Source organism: Neophocaena asiaeorientalis, unplaced genomic scaffold, assembly GCF_003031525.2.
Source record: "Neophocaena asiaeorientalis asiaeorientalis breed wild unplaced genomic scaffold, Neophocaena_asiaeorientalis_V1.1 scaffold35, whole genome shotgun sequence".
In the NCBI taxonomy this organism is placed as follows: Eukaryota; Metazoa; Chordata; class Mammalia; order Artiodactyla; family Phocoenidae; genus Neophocaena; species Neophocaena asiaeorientalis.
This window is the reverse complement of record NW_020172984.1, coordinates 147,090-172,559: the sequence shown is the minus strand read 5'-3', so window position 1 is coordinate 172,559 and position 25,470 is coordinate 147,090. Positions and strand designations below refer to the sequence as shown.

The window sequence follows — 25,470 nt, the reverse complement described above, 5'->3', positions numbered from 1 at the left end:
AATCAATATTCAAATGTCTACAAAGATATCTGCTGTGACATTGATTGCAATTACAATGAATCTATCGATAAATTTGGGAAGAATTGACATTTTAACAGCACTGTCTCTTAGCCCATGTACATGGTATATCTCTCCATTTATTTATATCTTTTTCAATTTCTCTCAGCAATGTTTTTTTGTTTATTTATGTTTGGTTTTTAGTTTTCAGTGTGTAGATGTTTCACATCTTTTGTAAGATTAATTCTTAAATATTTCATAGTTTGATGCTATTGTAAATGTATTTTTTAAAAATTGAGTTCTGAATATTTGTTGTTAATATGCAGAAGAACTATGGATTTTCTTTCTTTATTTAAGTATAGTTGATTTATAATATTGTGTTATTTCAGGTGTACAGCATAGTGATTCAGTATTTTTGCAGATTATACTCATTATAGGCTATTACAAGATGATGCATATAATTCCCTGTTCTATGCAGTATATCCTTGCTGCTTATGTATTTTTTATATATAGTAATTTGTATCTGTTATCCCATACCTTTAATTTGTTCCTCCATCTTCCCTCTCCCATTTGGTAAACACAAGTTTATTTTCTATATCTATGAATCTGTTTCTGTTCTGCATATTCATTTATTTTTATTATATTTTAGATTCCACATGTAAGCGATATCATATAGTATTTGACTTTCTCTGACTTATTTAACTATGCACAATATTCTGTAGGTCCATCCACATTGTTGCAAATGGCAGTATTTCATTCTTTTTTATGGCTAATATATATATTATATATATATATATTTCTTTATTCAATTCAATATCTTCTTTATTCAATTGTCTGTTGATAGGCACTTGGGTTGCTTCCATGTCTTGGCTATTTTCAAGAGCCAATAGGCTATGAACTTTAGGGTGCAATTATCTTTTTGGATTAGAGTTTTTGGTTTTTCTCAGTATATAATCATGAGTAGAACTGCTAGACAATATGGTAGTTCTATTTTTAGTTTTTTGAGGAACCTCCATAGTTCCTTAGTGGTGGCACCAATTTACATTTCCACCAACAGTGTACAAGGATTCCCTTTTCTCCACATCCTCACCAACATTTGTTATTTGTAGACTTTTTGATGACAGCCATTCTGACAGATGTGAGGTGATACCTCACTGTGGTTTTGATTTGCATTTCTCTAATAATTAATGATGCTGAGTATCTTTTCATGTGCCTGTTAGCCATCTATCTGTATGTCTTCTTTGGAAAAATGTCTGTTCAAGTCTTCTGCCCGTTTTTGATTGGATTATCTGGTTTTTTGATATTGAGTTGTATGAGCTGTTTATATATTTTGGATACCAACCCCTTGTTGGTTGCATAATTTGCAAATATTTTCTCCCATCCCATAGGTTGTTTTTTTATTTTGTTGATGGTTTCCTTTGCTGTGCAAAAACTTTTAACTTTAATTAGGTCTCATTTGTTTATCTTTGCTTTTATTTCTTTTGCCTTAGGAGACTGATGCAAGAAAATATTGCTATGATTTATGTTGAGAGTGTTCAGCCTATGTTCTCCTCTAGGAGTTTTATAGTTTCTGGTCTTACATTTAGGTATTTAAACCATTTTGCATTTATTTTTGTATATGGTGTGAGAGAATGTTCTAACCTCTCTGTTTTACATGTGGCTGTCCAGTTTTCCCAGCACAACTTTTTGAAGAGACTGTCTTTTCTCCATTGTGTATTCTTGCCTCTTTTGCCATAGATTACTTGATCATAGGAGCATAGATTTATTTCTGGGCTCTCTATTCAGTTCCATTGACCTATGTATCTGTTTTGGGCTGATACCATGTTGTTTTGATTACTGTAACTTTGTATTGATCTTATGGATAAAATCTTATAGAAAAGTCCACAAGAACTTTTTGGCCAACGCAATAGTACGTGTGAAGTCTGGGAGGGTTATAATCCCAGCTTTGTTCTTTTTTCTCTGTACATTGACCAAGTATCTCCCAGACTAAGATATATCTATGGATAAATTATTTGTTTAACTAGAATTTTAATTAATTTAACTCTTAAGATGTAAAATTTACCAGTCCTTATCTCCAAATTTTTGAGATTCCTTACAATAGCCCTTTGCACAGGCAATATCAGGTAATGAAATAGACTTGAATATGTCAAGTCCCAAAGAACAGTACTAACTGCCATGGAAATACAAAGATTTTCAGCCAGATTGATGAAGGAGGTGACATTCAAATAAACACATTCAAATGAGTGTAGTCTTTTTGAGCAGTTAACTCTTGACTATGAGGTCTGGAAAATACTCAAATCCATCTAAATAAACATGGGTTCCATTTATTGAGTCATACATCAGTCTCTTTGGTAAGATGATTTAACCTTTACTTCTACCCTATAATGTATAAGTATTACCTCATTTTACACAGGGATAAATTGTAACTGGAAATGTTAAGTAGGTTTACAAATCTCACACACCTGTTCAGTGACATAGGTGAAAGTTGACTTCAACTTTGACTTCAAAGCCTATGTAGTAAATCATTATACTTTTATTTTTTTACCTCTTAAGCATTTCCAAATAAAATTAAAATCTACCTTTATTTTAACTTGTTTAAAGTAATTATTAACAATTAAGAATAATTCTGAGGGTCAAGATAAGAAGGAAGGGAAAAGAGAAGGACAAAATAAAGAAATAGGAAAATGGTGTGAGATAGATATAAGTATTTGACCTTTTTAACAGAGAAGATTACTCTATTATGTAACATAAGTACCTCATCAGGCTTATTTATAGCCTGAATGAACTATCACTTAAGACTATCTGATTTCTGGGTATCTTGACACTGCAATGAAGGTATGATGGATTATAAAAGCAATGTATGCACTAGAAAAAGCATAGTTCTAATGGGAGAAAAAACAAAAATTGACTTTATTGCTTTGTATATCAGTCTTATGTGCAGTTTTAAAATATGAGTCACTATACAGAAACTCATTACTTCTGAGAGAAAATTCAAAACTGTGTATCTGGATCTCTATAATTGAGGACCAGACTGTGGATACTGATGTCGTCACTGAAAAATGAAATTATATTTTTAAAAATTTCAAGCTCTCATTGTAATCTCTTTTTGTTTCTTCACTGGATATTTGTTGCTCAATATTATCTCTGCTGTAAGGTTGACATTTTCTGGAGGATTGCTATTGCTTAGTCATGTTTATATCTCCCACAGCACTTAGAACAGAAAACACCATATATGTTTCTTCAGTAGAAGGATGAATGAGGCATAGATATGTTCCCCACATTTTCATGTGGAGAAGTTCATAGACCAAATGTAGAGTGTATATGCATCTCAGGGTATATAAGAAACTGGTGGATCAAGTCACTGACCTCCACAGCTGAATGACCAGCCTATCCCTGATCCCAGGGCTTCCTTCAGTCCCTGAGCACTGACATGGTATGTGTCACTGACTCAGCCTCCTCTAAGAATGGGTCTATTGCTTACTTCTAGAGTGCTTAATTTAATGTTAAGCATCTTTAGCTTGCTGAATTGAAACAAACGTGGTGTCCAAGATGAACCAATTGGTTCCTCAGTTCAGAGACTAAAAGAGCAAGAAGTTTGGGGAAACTTTCCAGAAAAGATTCACAGCTCAAACCCAAGGTGATGCTGGAGATCCTTGAACCCTGGACATATGTGTCCTCTGATCTCTGGTGCCACTTTGCAGAGCCAGGTCACTTATGTCCTCTTTTCTTCCTTCTACATTTTAGGGCAAGAATATCTCAGCATGGGCATGAGTAGCTTGAAATTGCTGAAGTATGTCCTGTTTTTCTTCAATTTGATCTTCTGGGTAAGTCTGTCTCTTCTGAGCATGGTTGAACTCACCTCTTCCTAGCTACACTTTACTTCTCTCTCCTCTCCTGAAGAGCCTGGTGTGGAGTGGAACCCACACATGCCCAGGTCAGGTGCAGTATACACAGCCTAAGAAGAAGGGGATGATAATTTTCTCCCCTCTTTCCATCCTGCCATAATATAAGCCTGCAAAATTGAAAGATACCAGTGCAGTAGAGGATACTGTTTCTCTGGGAGCTTTAGGCTATTACTGCTCACTGCTGACATCTATGGGTCAGAAACCTAAGACTCTACATTCCTTGTATTTAATGGCTCTTTTCTTCTTGCTCCCCCGATGCCCAAACCTAACCCCTTGGAAAGAATAGATGATTGAAAAGGAAGTCACCTTTTCTGGGGAGGTGTCACTATAACAGATTAAGCAATTGAATTTCAGACATAGGATAGGTTGGTACTCATGTTTCTATGAGAAAATTCTTAAAAGTTTGGCTTCTCTAGTTTTCTGCCAAGAAAGATGAACTTCTCAACCAGGGTATTCCCATTACATGGTTGTGGTTTCCAAAGGGAAGACCATATATAAGTACTTGAGGGAACAAGGAGTAGGGATCTGAATCATGAAGATCTGGAAGCAAGAGTGGGAATCTGAAGCCTGAAGATACTGTGTTACCCATAGGAATGAGCTTTCCCTGGTATCTGATATGGGTAGGATGAGGCATGAGTGGGACATCACAGGAGATGATAACTTTTTTTCTAAGGGCATGGGGAAATCTGGGTAAAGAGTTTGTTGTGTAGAACCAATAGAAAAAGGTGATTATAATCTCATGTAAGTGAGTATGAGGAGATATTCAAGGACCATATTTTATTTCAGAATGTTATGTGATTCTCCTTTCAGCTCTGTGGCTGTTGCATTTTGGGCTTTGGGATCTACCTCCTGATCCATAACAACTTTGGAGTGCTCTTCCATAAACTCCCCTCTCTCACGCTGGGCAATGTGCTTGTCATCGTGGGTTCCATTATCATGGTGGTTGCCTTCCTGGGCTGCATGGGATCCATCAAGGAGAATAAGTGCCTGCTTATGTCGGTGAGTTACTCTCACAGTTGATGTGGTGCCCTAAGTGGGGCGACATGATGCCTTGGCTTAAGCCACAAGCAAGATATTTTCTGGCAACTCACCTATTAGTGCAGGGAAATCATAGGAACATAAAATTGGCACCTCAGGTCAGTCCACTCTGTCTAGACCAGTAGTATTTTGTTCTTGACTGCGGTCCTAGGGATAGATAAGAGAGGGCATTGTTATCCTCCTTGACATCCATTTTACACTGTTAATGACGACCTTATCATTATAATTTGCCTTCATAACTTTTATTTCTTCTTTCTTTTTCCTATAGATTTCATCATTTATTTTATTTTTAAAATTTTTATTAGAGTATAGTTGATTAACAATGTTGTGTTGGTTTCCAGTGTACAGCAAAGTGAATCTATTATACATAAACATATATCCACTCTTTTTTTGTTTTTAGATTCTTTTCCCATGTAGGCCATTACAGAGTATTGAGTAGAGTTCCCTGTGCTATACAGCAGGTTCTTATTAGTTATCTACTTTATATATAGTAGTGTTTCTATGTCAATCCCAATTTCCCAATTTATCTCCCCCCATTTCTTATTTATATCTGGTTGAAATCAACTGTCATCCATCTGCCTAAATCCTCCTCACATTAGTATATATTTCCAGGATCTGACTCAGAGTCACTAGCTGATGGAAAATATAGTCTCTAGATTCTTCTGAGTGCTGTAACCCTCCTAAAATGGCAGAGGATGCTTACCTATCTGATATCTGCACTAGTTACACCATAGTTTGAGTGACCCAAATGGGTGAAGGCCTAGGCTGCAGATATTGAGGTCTAACATGAGAGATGCTAGAGCTTTTCACTTGCTCCCTGTCAGTTACCTATCCTAAGGAACACCTTTAGACTTAGGTTTTTCCTGTAAGATCTATGGAGGAAGAGCTCTTCATTCCTCTGGTGTGCTCAGAACAGAGCTCGGTATAACAGTGCCACTCTATCCATAAATATGGGTTCCCAATCACCTTTCTTTTTCCTCAAGTCATGTGGTTAATCTTCTTTCCATTATGGGTGAACTGTTAAACTGGAGTCAAAAGATAGAATAAGAGGGCTTCCCTGGTGACACAGTGGTTAAGAATCCACCTGCCAATGCAGGCGACATGGCTTCGAGCCCTGCTCCAGGGAGGTCCCACATGTCGCAGAGCAACTAAGCCCATGTGCCACAACTACTGAGCCTGCACTGTAGAGCCCTGCGAACCATGACTACTGAAGCCCATGTGCCTAGAGCACATGCTCTGCAACAAGAGAAGCCACTGCAATGAGAAGCCGGCACACAGCAACGAAGACCCAACACAGCCAAAAATAAATTAATTAATTAAAAAAGAAAACAAAAGGGGATAGAATAAGAAAGTCCTTGTTCTCAGATAGTTCCCAGACTAGTGGCAAAAGATGGAAGATTATAGACTTGGGAAAAAGGTTTTAAGTAGTCAAAATTTGTGTTGGGGTAAAAAATGAAGGAAAGTGAATAAGTGAAAATGTGTTTTCTGTTAATTGTGATTGGCATAAGCACCTAGAGTTGGAGATAAATATGAGTTAAGATCATGATTAGAGCACATTTTCTCCCCATCTGTACAGGGCTCCTCTCAACCTCTAGCATTACCTTCCTCCACCCTAAAAAAGCCCTTTGCTTGCAGAAAGGACCAGGCCCCAAATTCTAAAGACACATGGTTCAGTTTACTGGTTTTTGCTCAGTTGTTTCAATAGGCTGATGCTAAAACTTCTTCATTGATTCAACAAATAGTGTTGCCTATTCATTATGCACATCAGTGGGCACAATGGGTAGAAGCACAATGGGAAGAAGAGAACAAAGTTTGAAGACAGCTGATCTGCCCTCTAGAGTCTTAGAGTATAGTTGTAGGAAAAGAACAAATATTCCTCACAAAACAAGAGAAAGCTTATGAAGGCTCAAACAGGCAGGAACAGAACCTCCTGCACATGTGCAGAGACATGCCTGGATGCTCCCAGGGTGGAGTAGAAGTGGGGGAGGCATGAGGATCAGTGCTGTGAGCATCTCTCTTCTTTGCCCCAGTTCTTTGTCCTGCTGCTGATTATCCTCCTTTCTGAGGTGACCTTGGCCATCCTGCTCTTCGTGTATGAACAGAAGGTAAGTTATAGAGAATCAGACTCATTGTTGTATTGCTAAGAGTGGGTAGTGTGCAGTGGAGAAGAAATTGGCACAAAATAAGTCCTATAATAGAGTTAGAATCAAAGTAGAAGGATGAAGGAAAGAGGGATTAATTGCAATTGGGGAGAGAAAAAAAATCATGAAGGAGATTGCATTTGAGTGCTGTTTTGAAGGATGAATAGGAAGAATGGTAAAAAAGCAAGTTTATCTTCCTCCTATTTACCTATTTACTTTTCTCCATGTGTTTGGCAGTACAGAATATCTGTCTCAGTGCCTAAGAGAACTCATGCTTCGATTGTCCGTTTTCCTCCTTTGTAAAACCAGAGTTCTGGAAGGACAAGAGACCACTGTGTACTTCTTCCTTCAATGCCATCTCATCCTCAGCATTTCTTCCTATATATAAGCTCCCTCCCCTCACTTCCTAGTTCTGAGGAGACCATTTGGAAGGGAGGAGCAGATGGAACCATTTTATTAGCCTACATTAGAAATTCGTTGTTCCTTGAACTCACTTGCTTTTTACAATGTCTTCTCTGCTGGAATGTGCCCCACCCAGCTGAATGACTATGTGGCTGAGGGTCTGACTGACAGCATCCAGCAATATTACTCAGACAACAGCACCAAGGCGGCATGGGACTCCATCCAGTCATTTGTGAGTACAAGTGGAATTCTCCTCAGCTCAGCCCAGACATAATTTTCCAACCTCAGTCCCTGGGGACTAGACGGGTCTTCCTTTCATGAAAGTTTCAGAATCTAAGGTCCACAGCTCCTAGGTTAAGAATAATGTTTGGCTATCACAAACAGGAGAGCACAGGAATCAGCTTGATTGGTACAAAGTTGTCTACATTCTCTTTTACCCTTCATCCACTCAGGCTCATTTTTTAAGCCTTACTAAGATGTAAGAAAGACCCAAACATGTTATACTGGATTCGTTTATGTATTTTCCAAAATTTTTCTGAAAACAAAAATTGTTTAATGCAAGAAATCTCTTTTGAAGTCCTGAGTAGCCCAAATCATTCTTGTTATCTAGCTCACCAGCACCCCATTCGTCATACCCTAACCCACCAACAAACATACATATTAACTCCTGCCTTGGTGTGTTGGGGTCGGGGGCCAGCATGACACTGGCACAGCTTGTGTCTCAGACAATACCATTATGACCACATGGAGCCACCTGTGGCCCTGCTATGCCTGCTTAGTGTGGAGTAAAAGAAATAGCACAGGGCTTCCCTGGTGGCGCAGTGGTTGAGAGTCCACCTGCCGATGCAGGGGACACGGGTTCGTGCCCCGGTCCGGAAAGATCCCACATGCTGCAGAGCGGCTGGGCCCATGAGCCATGGCCGCTGAGCCTGCGCGTCCGGAACCTGTGCTCCGCAACGGGAGAGGCCACAACAGTGAGAGGCCCGCGTACCGCAAAAAAAAAAAAAAAAAGAAATAGCACAGGAATTAAAGCCCAGAGACCAGGATTGGGTAGTCTTGGAAAAGTCACTTAACCTTTCTGGATCCCCAATTCTTTCTTTTTCTTTCTTTCTTTTTTTTTTAAAATCCTGTTTAGAAGCCTTCTTATTATAGAATTTCTAGACTTATACAAAAGAAAAGAGAATAATAGAAAAATGTATCTCTGGGTACATATCACCCAGCTTCAATAGTCAACATTTTGCCAATGTTGTTTTAGCTAACCCTCTATACTTTTTTTGCTAGTATTTATTAAAGCAAATAATAGATATTATATCATTTAAAATTAAATATAAAGATAATAACTTCCTTTTTAACAAACACTTTATTTATTTATTATTATTTTTGTGTGTGGTACGTGGGCCTCTCACCGCTGCGGCCTCTCCCGCTGCAGAGCACAGGCTCCGGACGCGCAGACTCAGCGGCCATGGCTCACGGGCCCAGCCGCTCCGCGGCATGTGGGATATTCCTGGACAGGAACACGAACCCGCGTCCCCTGCATCGGCAGGCGGACTCTCAACCACCGATCCACCAGGGGAGCTCCAAACACTTTATATTTTTAGAGCAGTCTTGGGTTTACAACAGAACTGAGAGGGAGGTACAGAGATTTCTCATATACTCCCACAAATGCATAGCCTCCCCCATTATCAACATCACCAGAATGGTACATTTTTTTAGATGAAGGATGAGCCTACATTGACACATGATTATCATCCAAAGTCCATAGTTAACATTAGGGTTCACTCTTGGTGTTGCACATTCTATGCATTTGAACAAACTTATAATGACATATGTGCATCATTATAATATCATACAGAGTAGTTTCCCTGCCCTAAAAATCCTCTGTGCTCTGCCTATTTATACCTCCTCCTACCCTCATCCTTGGCAACCACTGATCTTTTTATTGTCTCCATAGTTTTGCCTTTTCCAGAATGTCATATAGTTGAAGTCATACTGTCTATAATCATTTCAAGCTGACTTCTTCCACTTACTAATATACTTTTAAGATCCCTCCATGTCTTTTCATGGCTTGATAGCTCATTTACTTTTAATGTTAATATTCCATTTTCTGGATATACCACAGTTTACTTATTTATTCACCTATTGAAGGACATCTTGGTTGCTTCCAAGTTTTGGCAATTATGAATAAAGCTGCTATAGTCATCCATGAGCAGTTTTTTTTCTGTGGACATAACTTTTCAACTCCTTTGGATAAATACTGAGGAACATGATTGCTGGTTCATTTGGTGAAAGTATGTATAATTTGTAAAAAGCCTCTAAATGGTCTTCCAAAGCATCTGTACCATTTCTCATTCCCACCAGCAATGTATGGGTGTTCCTGTTGCTCCACATCTCATGAGTATTTAGTGTCAGTGTTCCAGATTTTGACCACCTTCATAGGTGTGTACTGGTAGCTCATTGTTTTAATTTTAATTTCCTTGATGACGTATAATGCGGATTTTCATATGTTTATTTGCCATCTGTGTATCTTCTGTGGTGAGGTGTCTGTTAAGGTCATTGGTTCATTTTTTAATCAGGTTGGTTGTTTTCTTATTGTTGAGTTTTAAGAGGTTTTTTTTTTAAATATTTAGGCAAAAATCCTTTATCAGATGTGCCTTTTGCAAATATTTTCTCCCAGTCTGTGGCTTGTCTTCTAATTCTCCTGATATTGTCTTTTGCAGAATATAAGTTTTTAATTTTAACTGAGTCCAGCTTATCAATTATTTCTTTCATGGGTCATACCTTTGGTGTTTCTTCTAAAAATATATCTTCATAATCAAGGTCATGTAGGTTTTCTCCTGTATTATCTTCTAGGATTTTTATAGTTTTGTGTTTTACTTTCAGGTCTATGATCTATTTGGAGTTAATTTTTGTGAAGGGTGTAAGGTCTCAGTCTAGATATTTTCTTTCTTTCTCTCTCTCTCTCTTTTTTTTTTTTTTTTTGCATGTGAATATCCAGTTGTTCCAGCACCATTTGTTAAACAGACTATCTTTTTTCCATTGTATTGCCTTTGCTCTTTTGTCAAAGATCATTTGACTATATTTTTGCAGGCCTGTTTCTGGGCTCTCTAAATCTATTTGTCTATTCTTTCACCAATACCGTACTGTCTTGATTACTGTAGCTTTAGTAAGCCTTGAAGCTGGGTAACATCAGTCCTCCAACTTTGTTCTTTTTCTTCAATATTGTATTGACTATTCTCAGTCTTTTGCCTCTCTATATAAACTTTAGAATCAGTTGGTTCATATTCATAAAATAACTGGCTGGGATTTTGATTGGGGTAACACTGAATCTATAGATCAAGTTGGGAAGAACTGATACCTTAACATTGAGTCTTCCTATCCACGAACATGGCATATCTCCCCATTTACTTGGTTCTTCTTCTATTTTGTTCATCAGAGTTTTATGAGTTTTTTTCTCATACATCTTCTCCCTTTTTTTCTTGATGAGTCTGGCTAGTGGTTTATCTATTTTGTTTATTTTCTCAAAGAACAAGCTTTTAGTTTTATTGATCTTTGCTATCGTTTCCTTCATTTCTTTTTCATTTATTTCTGATCTGATTTTTATGATTTCTTTCCTTCTGCTAGCTTTGGGGTTTTTTTGTTCTTCTTTCTCTAATTGCTTGAGGTGCAAGGTTAGGTTGTTTATTTGAGATGTTTCCTGCTTCTTAAGATGGGCTTGTATTGCTATAATCTTCCCCCTTAGAACTGCTTTTGCTGCATCCCATAGGTTTTGGGTCGTTGTGTCTCCATTGTCATTTGTTTCTAGGTATTTTTTTATTTCCTCTTTGATTTCTTCAGTGATCACTTCATTATTAAGTAGTGTCATAAAGATCTTGTACATATTTTGTTAGATTTATATTGAATACCTAAGTATTTCATTTTGGGGGATGCTAGTGTAAATGGTATTGTGTTTTTAATTTCAAATTCCACTTATTCATTGTTGTAATATAGGAAAGCAATTGACTTTTGTATATTAACTTTATATTTTGCAACCTTGTTATAATTGCTTGTTAGTCCCAGGATTTTTTTTTTGTCAATTCTTTCTGATTCTCTTCATAGATGATCATATCACCTGTGAACAAAAACAGTTTTATGTCTTCCTTCCCACTCTGTATACTCTTTCTTTCTTTCTTTTTTATATTTTTGTGTTCCCCTCTAAAGCTTTCACTGTGTACATCTCTTATTTTCCCTAATTCAGTTAACATTTTTATTACCAATATTTTGAATTCTTTATCTGTAAATTATTTCTATTGCATTATTTATTTATTCAGAGGTTTTCTTTTGCTCTTTCAATTGAGAGCAGGTCCTCTGCCTTTTCATTTTGCTTAACTGTCTCTGTCTCTATTAATCTAGGTGAAAGAGTTACCTATTGCAGTCTTGAAGGGGTGTTGTTATGTGGGAGTGTCCCTGTATAGACTATGCATGTCCAAAGCCTTTGGTGGGAGAGCTGGATTTGATGTGGATGCAAGTCACATCTTTCCTTAGTGTGTGCTGACAGCTATCACCTTGGTGGTGAGTGGGGCTAGAGATGGAAGGACTAGATCTAGACCCAGATGTAAGGTGGAACTTCCCCTCTGCTCAGTGATCATCACTGCCCTATCAGTGGCAGGGTCTAATCCAAGTTGCTGGAGCCAAAGCCCTGAGAGTCAGATCTGAACTGGCTCTGTTCCCTTTAAGTGTGTGTTTTCCCCTCTGCCTGCACTGGGGCCCTTGACCCAGAAAGAGGAAGTGCTGAAGCAAGTGGGACCCCTGTGAGCTCTTGGCTCATGTCAGCTGAAGACAGACATCTGAGCTGTCTTTGATGTGCTGCTTCACAGACACCTGTAATTGTTTCCCTCATTCTGCTCAGAAGCCGCCTTGGGTGCAAATCCCCTTGTCCCTCACAGCCAATCACTGCCCCCAGCCTCTGCTTCCCCTGCCCTGTTGTGGAGCCACGCCTCAGGGCAGGTGGGGTCCGCATGAACTCTCAGTGTATGGCGGGCGGGGGGAAGGTGGTGGAACAGCCTCCATCAGAGATCTAGGATGTTTCTGATGCACTGCTTGAGTAAACACCAATGGCAGCTGCTGCTCCACCCAGGCTCCGCCCCGATACTGGGTCACCTCTGTGTTCCATGGTTTCCATCTTCTCCTTGGTCATGGTCACCCCAGATCAAGTGCTGCACTGTGACATGGAATGAATGGGGCCAGAGCATTTGCTTGGCTTGGGTTAGGGCATGTGAGTAGGTGGTTGCAAGAAATCTGGCAGCTGTTAAAGCAAACATCTCTCCACCCTGTCTTGGAGGCAAGCCAGCATGCATGCGCTCCTCACGAGTGGAGTCCAGGCTTCCACAGCCCTCCTGTTGATCCAACCAGTACTCCAGTCAGACAAGGTACCTTTTCACCCAAGCATAGGAACCCATGACTGGGGCTCCAAATTTGGGGTTCTCACTCCCCAGCATCGGTATCCCACCCATGCATTCTCCCTTTTACTCTGAGTTCCCTCCCAGGGGCACAGGTCCTGACCTAATCACTTTTTTCCCCTTCCTACCCAATTATATGTGTATTTTTTTTACAGCCTTGGTTGTACAGGATTTCTTCAGCCAGTTTTTAGTTAGTTTCACCAGGGAAGCCCTCAGTGAGAATTTTTCCACATGTAGATGTATTTTTGATGTGTTCATAGGGGGAGGTGAGCTTCACGTCCTCATACTCCACCATCTTGACCAATCTCTCCAGGCCACCTTTTAATTTTGATGATTTTCTCTATTGATTTCCTATTTTCAATTTCATTGATTTCTGCTTTAATTCTCATTTATTTTTCTTCTTACTTTGAACTTAATTTGCTTTTCTTTTTCTAGTTTTCTAAGATATACACTGAGATTATCGATTTTTTGATCTTTCTTCTTTTCTAATATTTTTATTCAATGTATCAATTTCCCTCTAAGCACTGCTTTTGCTGCATCCTATATATTTTTATAAGTTGTGTTTTCACGTGTGTTTTCATTTTTGTATAGATTTTCCAATATTTTTAAATTTCTCTTGAGATTTCTTCTCTGATCGTGTGTTATTTAGAAGTGTGTTGCTTAATCTTCTTGTAAAATAAGGTCTATTTAATATACCTAAAATTTTACAATAATTCTTTAATATCATTAATAAATGTCTAGAATCATTTATCTAAAAATATTATTTTTAATTGGTTTCTTCCAACCAAGATCCAAACAAGGTCTACATATTATATTTGGATAATATGTCTCTAAATCTCTTTTAATTTATGATAGTATCTCTCTGTGTTCATGCTATTTACTTGTGGAAAGACATTAGGTTGTTTTTCCTATAGAATTCCCCAATTTCTGGATTTGGCTATTTGCTTCTCAAAGAATTTTAGCATCAGGGAGTCTGTCTCCCATACTTGTGAATCTGGAGGCTTGATAAAGGTTCCATTTGTGGTGAGACTAACATAGATATTTCCTACAGCATCACATAAGCAGGCACAGAATATCTGATTGTCCTACTTTCTGTGATCTTAAGACTTGTTGGTGAGTGTCGGAGGACAGAGGGAACAAAAACTGCCCAACAAACTGAGAAGGCATCTTGAGACCAAAAAGCGAGGCATGCAGCTCCATATAATCAATGGATCAGCTTATTACAGGGTAACTTACAGAGTGGGATTGGGAGTGGGCAGATGATTTGGAGGCATTTGCAGATGCATTCCACACTGCCAAGGGGCCATTGGGATGGTCTTATAGGTAACCTAGGGTATGGGGGTAGATACTTGGAAACAGGACGTGCATCCCTAAGTCAAGATTAACCATCTTACATTCCATCACTTCAATATGTTCTTCCTCTTGTTGTATTTTCTTTGACATAACGTCCTAAGTTGCAGAAGATGCCATCCAGACAGTCCTCTCTAGTGCCAGCGCCTCTTTAGTCTTCTCTAGTTCCCAGGTGAACTGTAATTCCTTTTCTGTGCTAATATTTAGAGTACATAAAAAAGGCCATGCAACAGCTGCAATAGCTTGCTCACTTTTTTTTTCACCCCACTTTCACTTTGCTACCTCTTCGGTTAATACATCTAGTATGCCCTTTGGTGTTTTCAGGGTATCCCTCTACTCTTGCACCAACCTGAAGTGTTCCATAAATATAGCCAGATCACCCCACATGGAAATGGCTGGCCAACCTGGGATTTCCCCCACAGACAACAAGTTTTCCCTGTTTGGCCCCTTCACCCATTCCTGTATTATTTTCAGTCTCCTGCCTGGCTTGCCAATTGTCCAAGGATGGAGGGAACGAAAAGTGCCCAGTGAACTGAGTAGGCATCTTGAGACCAAAAAACAAGGCAGGCAGCTCCATATAATCACTGAGTCAGTTTATTATAGGGTAACTTACTCACAGGGTAGTATTAGGATCTGGAGGACAACGATCAGGAAGCATTCGCAGCTACACTCCACACTGCCAAGGAGCCATTGGGACAATTTTATAGTTAACTTAGGGTATGGAGGTAGATGCTTGGAAACAGGACATACATTCCTAAGTCAGAATGAATGGTAACTAGTCTTGTGGGCACTGGGAGTACATCAGCAAATGTTATCATCATTGTTTGGGACTAACAGAGCATAGAGGCCACAATATCTATTAATTACAAAGCTCTTTATGACATAGAAGTGATTTACTGTACCCTGGGTAGGGTCAGCGGTATGACAGGAGAAACTGTAAGGGCCCAAAATAGCATCAGCTATGCTAACAGCCATACAGTGGGTCTAGGTGTGGTCAGCCTGATCCCTCCATTATAAAGTCTCCTGTGTGCCTAATTTTTTATTCGTAAAATGTGAATAAATTAAATATGCCCTCTCTACTTCAAGAAGTTTTGTGTGAAGGAAATGGTATCACAGGTTTGAAAGTACTTAGTTCTAAGAAGCCATAGTAGTCAGGACAATTCTGGATTTTCTGCTATAGAGTCAGATCTGAAGGGCCTACCGTTTCTCCAAGGCCCATGGTTTTCTTTCTGTTATCTTACTAACCATCACTTGTTTGGGGTTTGGCTTTCAGCTGCAATGTTGTGGTGTAAATGGCACGAGTGATTGGATGGGCAGCCCACCAACATCTTGCCCCTCAGACTCACAAGTTAAGGTAATTTATTTTTAGAAACTTTTCTGCTATTGGCCACTGTGGTTAAACTTTTAATTACCTTAGAAACTCCAGTCGTACAGGACCTAGTCCTCCCAGCCAGAAACAGGAAACCTTAAACAAAAGAGAGACCAGGGAAACAACTCATATAACTAGACAAATAAGAAAAACAAACAAGAAAAAGAATAAGTTCATCTAGATTAGAGACGCCATGAAGAATCTTGCTACTCTAAACTATTACATTAGAGGGGAAAATTTATGTGATAGTGACAGAAGACTATGTCTAGATTTTTCTTGAGCAAGAATTAGGTCTTCTTATGGTTGAAAGTGAAATTGTAAGGTTGAAGCAGAAAAGCTTCTCTCTACCTGTTTCCCTGCTCTCCTTCCTTGGAGATGGCAGCATCCAACCCTTTAGCAGAATGCATCATAAGTGAAGGAGTGAGGAGTTGGGGAAGAGAGAGTTGACAGAACTTCTGACTAGACCCAGAGAAGAAGCCCAAATCAACTTTCAAATAGACTAAGTCCCTAAGGTCCTGTTACTCACTTGAGGTTGTTTGGAAATCTCTGGAATTTGGGAGGGTCTGTGAAGAAAGACTGGGACACCTACCAACCAGCAACTGCCCTGCAGCTTGGCAGGCCTATTATGTTTACTGGCTTTTGAAGCAGAAGCTGAAATGCAACCAGTCTTAGGATTGCATAGCCTATATTCCCATTTGTCAATCCCAAGACACTAATGAATATTCAAAAAACACAAAGACATATGTTGTTGACCTGCCTCTTAGGATCTAGTTTAACTCAGTGTGTAAAGATCTAAGACTTCTACTTTAGATGACACTGCAATGATAATAATATCAGGAAAGTCTCTAGTTTAATATTTTCTATTTTATGCCCATTTCTTCATCCATATAAAAATAATAAAAATATAATGCCTTGCCTAAGTCTCTTGGCATAAGGCAAAATACAAACTATCTTCCCAAATAAGCCTCCTGATAAAGTTGAGTAATATAGTAGTGTCATTTGTACTTGTAATTTTTTCTAGGGTTGCTATGTAAAAGCAAAACTGTGGTTTCACTCCAATTTCCTGTATATCGGAATCATCACTATCTGTGTATGTGTGATCCAGGTAAGAGCTTAACCAGAGGATTACTTTGAGGATTAAATGAGATGTCATGTAATTTTTAGAATGGTATGAGGTACAAAAATATGAGCTTCCCCAGTAAAGTAGAAAATGATGTTATTACCAGTTTAAGGCATACAGAAAATATGCTGTAAGATCTATCTGGTCAATTTATCCCTAAGAGAAATGAGTGTTTCATTGTCAAATTAAAAGCCACCAAGCAGAACCTTACTTTGGTCCCTCACAGAGCTGGTCTGGAAAAGCCTGTGATGAATAAAGCGTTCTGCTTGAAAATTTGGCCTTGTGTGCTAATCAGGAGTTGGTGATGAAAACTGTAATCAATTTCCTCATGCTTCTCTGCTTAGTTTGACGTCAGGGGTGAATGGGTGATAGTTTTTTGTTTTTTTTTTTTATTATGTGATATTTCTACCATTTTTATACCCAAGTTTCTTGAGTATATCACAGATTAGCTAAGACCTAATCAAGAATCTCAGAGAGAAATGATTTTTCTCTACTTGAAAACCAAGGAGGCCTAAGGCAAGGGTAGAGATCACTCACTGCACAAAGTATTGACCTGTGCAGAGCTTGATTATACCAGCAGCAAGACTTCTGTGATTTATTAAGGAAACAAAAGTTGTCCCAACACTTTATACTCTACTGTCTTGCCATCATTACCCCCACTTGTCTCCCCACTGCCATTCTAAAGCTAAAGGAGAAAACTCCTGAGAAAGAATTAGAAGTGAGAGTAGGAAGGGTATTCTCAGTGTGATGGACAATTTCTTTTTCTCTGAGACTGATCCCAGGGACTGTGGGTGAGATGTTTCCACCTGTAAAGACCTCACACTTTCCCAACTGTTTCCTCAGGTATTGGGGATGTCCTTTGCACTGACGTTGAACTGCCAGATTGACAAAACCAGCCAGGTCCTAGGATTATGACCTGTGGCTGCCTTGTGCGGGAAAGACTTGTTTCATCACTGGAAATCCAAAATCACTTGTAACATGAAGCCATGAAGCTCTAAATGACCACCTCCTGAACTGGTGTCTGTGTCCCCCTCCCACCTCTTCCCTGTTGAGTCCCTGTCTCATACAACCAGAGAAGAGGGTGTTGGTCAGGCACTTCCCATCTCAGATAGCAAGACAATCCTTTATCATTCATGGCAGCAGCCTTGTCACTTATTAATAACTGAGCATTTGTCAGACATGAAAGTCCAAGAGAACCTGTGGTACTAATGGCTCAAGATCAAAGGATGGGTCTGCAGCTTGAGTTTTTGCATCTTCCCATTGTCAAACAAGTCTCTGGTCTCTAAATCATGCCCAGTCCACTCTCCAAAGTCAACCAAGAGATAAGCTTAAGGGAGCTCTGGGGTCAGGTCCACTGGATCATTGTCACAATCCTCTGTTTCCTTTTGACTGGGGGCCTTGGCTACAGGAATGACAGAGTACCCTTTCTCCAAAGGTTAGGTTTCATTTCAATTTCTTTATTAAAGGGTCTTATTGATTCATCTAAGTCTTTCCAAAATAAACTATCCAATGACTCACACCCTGATTTCAGCCAATCTCTTAGCCTTTGATTTACATAACTATGAAGGAATTCAGCAGGATAGGTATTTCTGGTTGTTTAGGTAATAATTACATTCAAAAGAGTTCTGGTGTTATTTCTCTTTCAGATAAGGTTTTGTTAATGTACTATTTTAATTCTTCAATAAATAAAATAGCTTATGCTCTGTCAATCACTACATTCTCATTCCTTTGTCTCAAATATAATTTCCATGACTCAACCTAATTGCCCTGCCAGCAAGTTAGGGATATTAGTTATCTATTGCTGCATAATGAATTACTCCAAAACTTGTTGCTGAGAACAATGAACATTTATTATCTGACAGTTTTTGTTGATCATGAATCTGGGAGCAGCTTTATTGGGTGATTATGGCTCGTGATCGCTCACATGACTACAATCAAGACGTCAGCTGCAGTCATCTCAAGTCTCAAATAGAAGAGGATACACTTCCAAGTTCTCATATGGCTCCTGATAGGCATCAATTCTTTGCCACATGCACCTTTCCATAGTACTGCCTTATGACATGGAAGCTGATTCTCCCCATAGCAAGGTATTCAAGAGACAGCATGAAATACAGCACCCAAAACAAGCCATACACTCCTTTTATAACCTAACTCAGAAGTGCCATCACATCAGTCCTGCTGTAAACTATTCCTTAGAAGTAAGTTGAAAAGATCACACTCAAGGGGAGGAAATTACACAAGTGTGTAGATACTATGGGGTGGAGATCACTGGGGGCCATCTTAGAGGTGGTCAACTACACAATGTTTGTTGGGTCAGGAGAAGCTAAATTTAATTGTCTATATGATAACCATACTTTGAAAGCAAAAGATCAGAGCACATCTAATACAGAGTCAAATGTAGAGAAGTTAAAGTAAAGGGTGACAGAATTGGTTTCTATTCTCAAAGATTTGTGTAGGATCTCCAACTTTCTTTTAGGAAAACTGGTCAAATTCATAGTAGTTTATAGGGAAATGTATAGCTTTTGCACTTTCCTGAGGCAAAGGAGCAGAGGAGACATTCTCATGATTATCACAAGTATCAAACATGTCTCACATTCAACATGCACAAAATAAAACTTATTATATCTTCCAAGCCTGTTTCTCTTCTTTGTTCCCCCATATCAGTGAGTGATAAGATCACCTTCTGGTTGCCATAGCCAGAAACCTGGGCTTTGTCCTAACTCTAGCCTGCCCTTCACTCCCAACATCCAGTCAGTCATAAAGGTCTAAGGATTCAGCTACAAAATACCTAATTCATCCACTCTCCCCATTTCATTTCTTACCTATATTCCTTCAGTTGTCTACTATCTGTTCTCTTAGTACCCACTATTGACCCCATCTAAGCTATTCTCCATACAGTAGCCAAAATAATATTTCTAAAACATAAATAGAATCAGGAGACTTTTGAACCCTGGGTCAAGATGGCAGAGTAGGAAAAAGTGGAGTTTGCATCTCCTCACAGGTACAGCAGGGATGCATCAGAACAGTTCTCTCCGAGCACCTTCTAGGCATTGATGGGGAACCTTAGACACCTGGGGGATGGGGGTGGGGGGGTCCCTGTGCAGCTGGGTGGAACGTGGGAGGGAAGGAGAGAGGGAAGGAGGGAGGGAAGAGTGATGGAGACGGGAGAGGGCTGGCACCCCTAAGGGGAGGGGCTGGGGGAGAAGAGAGGTTTCAGCACTCAGGGGGACACACTAGTGGCAGGGGGATCAGCAGGGACAGGGGGGATCTTCAAGGGGCGGGGGGTCAGAGGGCTGCCCTGCAGGGGTCTGTGGGGGTAGGGACGGGGTGGTGCCTGTGTGTGTGGTCTGTGCCAGGCCCTTACACACCCCAGCCTGGGTTGTGTGTCCCCTGGTGGGGAGAAGGGTTGGGTGCTGGACAGTGGTGTTTGGAGGGTGGACCCAGGGAGGGGACCACTGTGGGAGGTGGGGAGATGACCTGGGGTGGCAGGGGGGAAGTGTTCCACAGCCAGGAAGGTTGGTGGAGGAGGCCCAGGCCACCAGGAAAGTGGGGCGCAATTGTTGAATGATGCACAGAGAGCAAGGCCACCATTGCAACACCCTCCTCTGCCCACCAGGCTGGCCTCCTTGGGCAGTGGCAGGGGCACACACCTAAGCAGGCTCAACCACCCCTAAAACCAGGGTTTCCCCCACCACTGAGGCCCCAGCAAGCCTGCTAGGGTGCTGGGCCTGAGCCCTAACCTCATGGAGATCTCTTCAGGCCATATAGGTCCCATGCCTGAGCCTTGCCCCTGCTGAGGCCTCCTCTGGCTTCTCAGGTCCCAATGGACCCAAGTACAACACCCCCCAGGGCTTCTGGGGGCCGCTTGGGTCCTGGTGGACCTGAGGACTGTCCCCCACAAAGCCTACAAAGGCTGCGCAGGTCCTGGTGGCCCATGTGCTGCCCCTGACAAAGCCCCTCCTAGGGCTGTGAGGGTCCAGGCAGGTCGAGCACCACCATTCTCCAAAGCCTCCTCAAGCCATGATGGCCCCTGTGGACACACCCATGGAAACCTGCCCCCAAGCTGGCTTGCATGAGCACATGTGCTCTGGGTCAGCTTCAGGAGCAGACACTGGTGAAAGAAACACATACAGAGGTGGGGCTGACACAAAGGGTACAGATAACTACCTAAAGGTGTTGGAGGCCCTCCTGGGGAGGCAGGGGTTGGATGTAGCTCACTGTGGGGGCAATGAAACTGATAGCAGACGCACCAGGGAATTTTAATTTTTTAATTAAAAAAACTTTTTTTTCAAAACCAACTTTATTCATGACACATATTAAAAAAAACTCCCACCCCCTGGAAATGAGCTAAAAAAAAAACAAAATCCACCTCCCACCTCCATGTCCCCACTTCCTCCCATTCCCTCCAAACAAAAGGGAAAAACAGGCAAAGGAAAACAAAGCAAAACAAAAAAAAAACCCAAAACCCTCCAAAACAAGGTAGTGCATTTCCCCAGGGGAAAGGGGAAATTACACTGGAGCTGCTGGGAGCGGATAGGAGATCCTCTGGCTACAGAATCCTGCAAAGAAAGACAGACACTCAAAACAGAAAAAGAAACACAAAAGGAAACAAAATAGATCACCAGGCAATCTGGAGGGGCAGGGAGCCAGAAAAGAAGGGTGGGGTGGGTGGTAGACCTGGCAGGACAGGAACAGGCAGGAGGAGACTATGAAAGCTAGGGGGAAGATGGAGGGAAGGTAACAAGCAGAAGAGTTTGGTGTCCTTCCAGAGCCCTGGGTAAAAAAAAAAACCTCCTACCACCCATGCCCACCTACTCTTGAGCAGCCCACAAGGGGGCAAAGGGGGACAGGGAAACAGGGGGAGCAGCTTGTGTGGTTGAGACGTGTCCATGGCGAATCCCCAGAGTGAATGAACAGCCCCCTGCCCCACTCCCTGGGCCTTCCCTTACTCCCCAAAACAGGTCCCTCCTCAGCAGTTAGAGTTATGGGTTTTTTTTTTTTTTTTTTTTTTGCGGTACGCGGGCCTCTCACTGTTGTGGTCTCTCCTATTGTGGAGCACAGGCTCCGGATGCGCAGGCTCAGCGGCCATGGCTCACGGGACCAGCCGCTCCATGGCATGTGGGATCCTCCCGGACCAGGGCACGAACCTGTGTCCCCTGCATCAGCAGGCAGACTCTCAACCACTGTGCCACCAAGGAAGCCCCATCTTTTTTTTTTTTAATTTTTTTTTCTATCAAGGTCATCTTCTGCTTTTCTTTTTATTCTTAATTCTATTTTTTCCCTTCTTTTCTCTTGTTTTCCTCTCTCTCCTCCTAATACACACTTTTTTTTAGTAAGGGGAATACCATGATGTCACTCTAGCCCGGCCCCTGTAGACATGACCCCAGGGCCTGCTGTTAAAACCACTGCAGAATCAAGAGCGGGAACTGCTGTAGTTGGTGGTCCGGGCACGGTATCAGGCTCGTGGGAAACCCTGGTCTGTTGTGCTGATGCCTGGTCTGTTGGTTTGTTTTGGGATCACCTTGATTTGTCTTCCTCTAAATAGGGACTCATCTAAGGCCAAGGAAGTCCTCACTGACTCTTTGTCTGAGAACTCTATATATGCAAACCCTTTGGGATGGCCACTAAATTTGTCACATAATATAGTAACAGAGTTGACTGAACCACAGCCATGAAAGTGTGCTTCCAGCTCTTCTGCTGTTGCACCATAGTCCACATTGCCAACATAGATGGAACAGGAATCAGCCTCCATCTTCTCAGTGGACATGATCACTGGGCCAGCGTTGTCTGCAGGTAGACTCATATTCACCTGCTTCTCTACCTCGTTCTGTAGCTCCTTTAGCTTCTCAGTTTCTTCCTCCATCTCCCTGACTCGAGCCTTGATCACTTCCAGCTCTGGGTCCTCAATGGTGCCATCCCTCAAGTCACCCTCGACCAGTCACAGCTTCTCCTCCTCCTGGCTGCTGGGGGCTCGCGAGCCAGGCTCAGGGCCCGGAGCTCCCAGTGGGGCACGGGGCCAGGGCAGCTCCTCTTTGGGCTCGGGCTCTGGCTCAGGCTCCAGCAGCAGATCCTCAGGCTCCAGTTCCTCAGACTTCAAGCCATTCCTGTAGTACACTGTGCCCCCCGGGACCCCCTCCCTGGCCTCCCCACCAGCCCCAGGCACAAGATGGTGCCACCGCTCCAGCCCAGAGCCCCAACCACCCGCAGCCTCCACTGCTGCTGCCACCACCACCACCACCACCATCACCCTAAAGTTAAAAGAATTTTTTTGGCTGCTGTGTTTTGTTGTTTCATTTTTATTTTTCCTAATATATTTTTTATTTTTCTAATTTTATTTTATTTTTTGTTATTTTTCTGCTCTATTTTGCTTGTTGTCTTTTTTTGTTTCTTTTTGCTGCACCTCATGGCTTGTGGGATCTTAGTTTCCAGGCTGGAGGTTGAGCCTGAGCCCCTGTGGTGGCAGCATTGAACTAACAGAGAACTTCAGACACCAGGGAACATTAATCTCTGTGAGGTCTCACAGAGATCCTCACCTTGGCACCAAGACCCAGCTCCACCCAGCTGCCTGCAAACTCCAGTGTTGGATGCCACAAGCCAAACAAGCAGCAAGACAGGAACATAACCTCACCTAACAATAAAAATGAGATGACAGAGAAATATGTTACAGATAGAGGAGCAAGGCAAAAGCCTGCAAGACCAAATAAATGAAGAGGAAATAGGCAATCTACTTGAAAAAGAATTCAGAGTAATGATAGTAAACATGATCCAAAATCTCAGATATAGAATGGAGGCATGGGTCTAGAAAATACAAGAAATGTTTAACAGGGACCTAGAAGAACTAAAGAACAAACAATCAGTGATGAACAACACAATAATTGAAATGAAAAATACACTAGAGGGAATGAATAGCAGAATAATTAAGGGAGAAGAATGAATGAGTGAGCTGGAAGACAGAATGGTGGAAATAACTGTCTAGGAGCAGAAAAAAGAAAAAAGAATGAAAAGAAATGAGGACAGTCACAGAGGCTTCTGCAACAACATTAAATGCACCAACATTCGAATTATAGGGGTCCCAGAAGAAGAAAGAGAGAAAAGACCTGAGAAAATACTTGAAGAGATTAGAGTCGAAAACTTCCTTAACATAGGAAAGGAAATAGCCACCCAAGTCCAGGAAGGGTAGAGAATCCCACACAGGATAAATCCAGGGAGAAACATGTCGAGGCACTTATTAATCAAACTAACAAAAATTAAATTCAAAGAAATATTAAAAGCAGCAAGGGAAAAGCAATAAATAATAGACAAGGGAAACCCCATAAGGTTATCAACTGATTTTTCAGCAGAAATTCTTCAGTCCAGAATAGAGAGGCAGGATGTATTTAAAGTGATGAAAGGGAAGAACCTACAACCAAGATTACTCTACCCAGCAAGGATCTCATTCAGATTCGACAGAGAAATAAAAAGCTTTATAGACAAGCAAAAGCTAAGAGAATTCAGCACCACAAAACTAGCTATACAACAAATGCTAAAGGATCTTCTCTAAGTGGGAAACACAAGAGAAGAAAAGGACTTACAAAAACAAACCCAAAACAATTAGGAAAATTGTACTAGGAATATACATATTGATAATTACCTTAAATGTGAATGGATTAAATGCTCCAACCAAAAGACACAGACTCCCTGAATGGATACAAACACAGGACCTGTATATATGCTGTGTACAAGAGTCCCACTTCAGACCTAAGGACACATACCGACTGAAAGTGAAGGGATGGAAAAAGATATCCCATGCAAATAGAAATCAAAAGAAAGCTGGAGTAACAATACTCATATCAGGCAAAAGAGACTTTAAAACAAAGACTATTACAAGAGACAAAGAAGGACACTATATAATGATCAAGGGATCAATCCAAGAAGAAAATATAGCAATTTTAAATACATATGCTCCCAACATAGGAGCACCTCAATACATAAGGCAACTGCTAACAGCTATAAAAGAGGAGATTGACAGTAACACAATAATAGTGAGGGACTTTAACACCTCACTTACACCAATGTATAGATCATCTGAACAGAATATGAATAAGGAAACACAAGCTTTAAATGACACAATAGACCAGATAGATTTAATTGATATTTATGGGCCATTCCATCCAAAAACAGCAGATTACACTTTCTTCTCAAGTGCACACAGACCATTCTCCAGGATAGATCACACCTTGGGTCACAAATCCAGTCTTGGTAAATTTAAGAAAATTGAAATCTTATCAAGCATCTTTACTGACCACAATGCTATGAGATTAGAAATCAATTACAGGGAGGATAAAACGCTTAAAAACCACAAACACTTGGAGGCTAAACAATACGTTACTAACTAACCAAGAGATCACTGAAGAAATCAAAGAGGAATCAAAAAATACCTAGAGACAAATGACAAAAAAACCACAACCATCCAAAACCTCTGGGATGCAGCAAAAGCAGTCCTAAAAGGGAACTCTATAGCAATACAATGCTACCTCAAGATATGAGAAAAATCTCAAATAAGCAATCTAACCTTACACCTAAAGGGACTAGAGAAAGAAGAAAAAACAAAACCCAAAGTTAGTAGAAGGAAAGAAATCATAAAGATTAGGGGAGAAATAAATGACATAGAAACAAAGGAAGCAGTAGCAAAGATCAATGAAACTAAAAGCTGGTTCTTTGAGAAGATAAACAA

At 40.8% G+C, this 25,470-nt stretch overlaps 2 protein-coding genes across 2 annotated transcripts in view; one reads left to right on the top strand and one right to left on the bottom strand.

Moving 5' to 3' along the window:
- Positions 1–18,469, top strand: part of CD53 (CD53 molecule) — a 31,897-nt gene extending 13,428 nt beyond the window's left edge. Inside the window, exons 2-8 of the mRNA XM_024742080.1 lie at positions 3,742–3,821; positions 4,713–4,901; positions 6,971–7,045; positions 7,620–7,715; positions 15,542–15,622; positions 16,659–16,742; positions 17,601–18,469. Coding sequence (XP_024597848.1) covers positions 3,759–3,821; positions 4,713–4,901; positions 6,971–7,045; positions 7,620–7,715; positions 15,542–15,622; positions 16,659–16,742; positions 17,601–17,672 — 660 coding nt within the window. The 5' untranslated portion in view covers positions 3,742–3,758 and the 3' untranslated portion in view covers positions 17,673–18,469. The remainder of the gene's footprint in view (positions 1–3,741; positions 3,822–4,712; positions 4,902–6,970; positions 7,046–7,619; positions 7,716–15,541; positions 15,623–16,658; positions 16,743–17,600) is intronic.
- Positions 18,470–22,212: 3,743 nt separating this feature from the next.
- Positions 22,213–22,620, bottom strand: LOC112397848 (polyadenylate-binding protein 2-like). Its single transcript, XM_024742128.1, has one exon. The coding sequence runs from the start codon at positions 22,618–22,620 to the stop codon at positions 22,213–22,215; it is 408 nt and encodes a 135-aa protein (XP_024597896.1).
- Positions 22,621–25,470: the final 2,850 nt, after the last annotated feature.